Source organism: Pavona decussata, unplaced genomic scaffold (assembly GCF_977016875.1).
Source record: "Pavona decussata unplaced genomic scaffold, jaPavDecu1.1 SCAFFOLD_281, whole genome shotgun sequence".
NCBI lineage: Eukaryota > Metazoa > Cnidaria > Anthozoa > Scleractinia > Agariciidae > Pavona > Pavona decussata.
Window position 1 is genome coordinate 852501 of NW_028145682.1, and position 3778 is coordinate 856278.

At 39.0% G+C, this 3778-nt stretch overlaps 1 protein-coding gene across 4 annotated transcripts in view; it reads left to right on the plus strand.

The window, feature by feature from the left end:
* LOC146455258 (protein mono-ADP-ribosyltransferase PARP14-like) overlaps positions 1-3772 on the plus strand; it is a 104613-nt gene extending 100841 nt beyond the window's left edge. For all 4 annotated transcript variants that reach the window (XM_085094531.1, XM_085094533.1, XM_085094532.1 and 1 more), the window contains one exon: positions 344-3772. In XM_085094531.1, coding sequence (XP_084950657.1) covers positions 344-630 — 287 coding nt within the window. In that variant the 3' untranslated portion in view covers positions 631-3772. The remainder of the gene's footprint in view (positions 1-343) is intronic.
* Positions 3773-3778: the final 6 nt, after the last annotated feature.

Sequence of the window (3778 nt, forward strand, 5' to 3'; positions counted from 1 at the left end):
GATCAAATTCCCAAAAAAGCTTCTCAACACAACAACAAACATTTGCTTGTCTCGAATAATGAAATTTTGTTCGGATTTGTAACGCTTTCTTTGTAAGGCAAATTCTTAAAAGTGTGGCCTAAAATGGCCGCTGAAAGCCCTCTCAGAGCGGTAAAACCAAGATGGTCACACTACAGCTAAAATACGAATCGAACTGAGCTGAAAGTTATGTTTATGTGAATCACTTACATAGACCATTCTTCTGAGAAAGTTTGAGGGATTTTATTTTTTCTCGTCCAAACGACGATAGTCGATATTTACAGAGGGCGGCTCTTAAGCTTCGTTTATTTTTGTATATGTCAAGCCTCTCGTTATGGAAACGGCGTGTACTTTGCCATGCAAGCCTCCTATTCAGCAAAGTCTACATATTCACCACCCGACAACAGTGGACACAGGTATATGTACCTGGCTAGGGTCCTCGTTGGTGAGTATGCCACGGGAAAACAAGGCATTCTTACACCCCCAGCAAAAAGGAGCAACAATCTAACCGACACTTATGACACTGTTGTTAATGATGTATCCAATCCTGCAATCGTCGTCGCTTTTTACGACTGGCAGTGTTATCCGGAATATTTAATCACTTTCCAGTGAGGTAATTTGATATTAGACCTACGGGACACATAGGAAAACTGTTCATTCAAACTCATTCGAAAAGGCAAGTGCAAGCACAATGCAAGGATCAAAATTAACATGTTTATTTTGATCCCTGTGCTTGACACTTTGCTTGGTATTTGTGCCTACCTTATGCTTGCGGAACCTTGGTCTTGTCAAATTTTCTCCAGCCTTAGCAAACTTTAAAAGCGACGATCGCCTTTATCGGACCTCGGAATTGCTTTTTCAATTACTGAAAATACAGCTGAAACTTAGACAATGTAATCGGGTTGGGTCTGTTTAGGTTTTGAAGTTCAATCGCCAGTATTAACTTTGATACATTAGTGCAGCAGTGCTCATTCCTCTGACGGCGCCTCAGAAATTAGAAATTATGAACAAACCAACAAATGTCCCACGGTGGGGGCATGGGAGATAGATCTTCAAATGCATCAAACGCAAGCTCGTTTCTTTGTGTCTTCACTAGTCTATATTCTTCCGAAAGTTGATTCTGACGAAAGGAAAGTACAGTGAAGTCTTGTTACAGAGAGTATTGATATTATATGTCCTCCTTAGAGACGCAAAACTCTGTAAGTCTATAAAAATGGGGCCATGAAATGCCCCGTTTTAGACTGATGTCCAACGCCAGGGGCGGGCAACGAGAAAAATGCCCCAGTAATTCCCAGAGAGGTGGGCACTGCTGTAGTTGACTTATGTATTATTTTCATTGACATGGAGACGCGGTGATGTAGTGGTTAGCATGTCGGACTTTCTATTAGACTTTACTGCATCGTGTCGATGCATCTGCAAAAATGCATCGATGCATCGTGTCGATTTTACAAAATGATGTTTATGATGGTAATGTTTGTAAAAACATTCGCGTCACCAGCCAAAACGACAAAAGCCTTTGTAACAAACCTGTTTGTAGCAATGTATGCAGTGGTCGTGTAAAAAAAACAAAGCAAGTACGTGCATGACTTCAACAAGAAAAGTTTAATTTACCGAATTAAGCTCTATTAAGACATCTCTCCCACAAACCCCCCCCCCCCCCCCCCTCTGCTCCCTTTCTTAATTATTAAATTAAAGTGTAGGTTAAGTTGTCATTAAACTCGAGAGATATACTTCCAATCTCAGAAAAATCACAATGTTTAAACATAAAGTGACATTATTTCCGGTAATGTATCACTGTTAACTTTCAGCTATAGTATGGCTTCAATGTACATGTGCAGGCGCAATTTCAATTCGAAAGGTGTTACTCTCTGATGTCAAGTATCTTATTGACTGACTTCTCCAATCTGAACCCCATTCTCCTGCCCTTTTTAAGCTTTTACTTGAAAATCACTTTTACCGTGTTTGAAGTAGCACGTGTTAATTTCAGTGTAAGGGTGTTTTTGTTTTTGTTTGTTTTGTTTTGATTCTTCCGGAATGAGAATGAACAGACTGATGGGAGTTGTTAGATTCTTAAACGATACAAACACGACCATTCTGAAAGAGTAATTGAAACTTAATCATTCTGTTCATTCCGTTTAAACAGCAGAATTTCTGAGATTGGTGGAATAGAGGACCATGTAATAAAACAAGTAAAAGAAACGTGCCAAAACACCTGATTTCAAGTATTCTTATTCTAAAATGGTTTCTAGAAAATGCGTCCTAAATAAATAGGTTTCTTTCACCAGGATAATCGAGGTTCTTATAACGTCCACCGCGTTTTGGTGGAGTGTGCTTTTTACCCTTTAAGGACTCTATTCTCTCAACCAATCTTAATGGACTATTTAAAGTTAGTTTTAGTCGGGAATAGATGTAATAAACTTTAACCCTACTCAGCGGTGCGGCTCAGAGGTACAAAGCGACTTTTCGCAATACTGATCAAGCAATACATTAAGTTCATTGTTGATAGCTCACCTGACTTGATGTTTCCATGGCGACGAAGGGTTTGACAGCCACTTTCTTTCAAATTTTTTAAACCGTTTGAATGAGAGTTTATCCACTCACACTCTTTACTGGTTTGCGGTCTTGATGAAATCGATAAATTCAAGAAGGCGATAGCTCTGCAAAACAAATGACGAGATTTATCGCTTGTATTATCACCATTTCTTTGCTGGACCTCAAAGAAAATACTTTGGATTTTTTACTGTTTTCTCTCCAAGTTTCATCGTTATCGCCTTAATGGTCTGCAAGTAACGAAGGGGTACACTTTGAGCTGTTGCCCCCACTCCCCGCACTAGGCTGAATAGGGTTGAAGGCGCCTGAAACTGCTATTTCTTTAGTTTTGTAAGGCGTCCTGAGCTTTTCTATCCCTTCAGTTGTGTTTGCTTCTACTGTGCTAGTAGTCTAACGTGACTTAGTATAAATCTACTAGTGTTCTATCACGAATGCCGTTCTCTGATTGGCTACGCTACTCGCTATCTATTCTGTGATAGATAGCGAGTAGCGGTTTTCAACAAAATGGCGGCCGCTTCCTCGCGTTTTCGAAGTGTCTGCGATGAGATATAGAAAAAATACTTGTTTAGTTTTGAACGACTAATAGATTTATACTAAAACAATTAGATTATTCGCTCTCGATTTCTATGCATGATAGCTGATTCGGGCTGCGCCCTCATCAGCTATCACGCGATAGAAATCTCGAGCTCATAATCTAATTGTTAAATATGAAAAGTAATACCTGAGCGCCATTATTATGTGCGTCCCACAAGTTTGTACCAGCAGACATGTGAGACGGCAATATGGTTGTTACCACGCACTGCTGTATTTGATTACTCTTCCTTAATTTCATAAATCGCATACGGTTCTTAAAGGAACGCAACTGAAGACGGAACCTATACGTCTTATGATAAGAATAGAAAAAGTCCATATCAATTGAAAGTATATATATATATATGCCATTATATATTTTACTGTGCAGTTAAATAATTACGTAAGTCATCTTGATCAAGCTGTGTAACTCGGGAAACGAAAATTAATGTTTTATGGTCTTAGCTTATACTTCCCAGCTAGTCAGAACTTCTAGCCAGCTGATCAATTTTCCACTAAAACAGTTGCCTCATTGATACTTTGATGGCAACGTCCTCTAGGAAACTGACTATTATACGGTTAGCTTTTGTGAAAGATTTTCGCCCTTTTTTTTTTTTAATTTTCTTGTTTATTCGTTTAG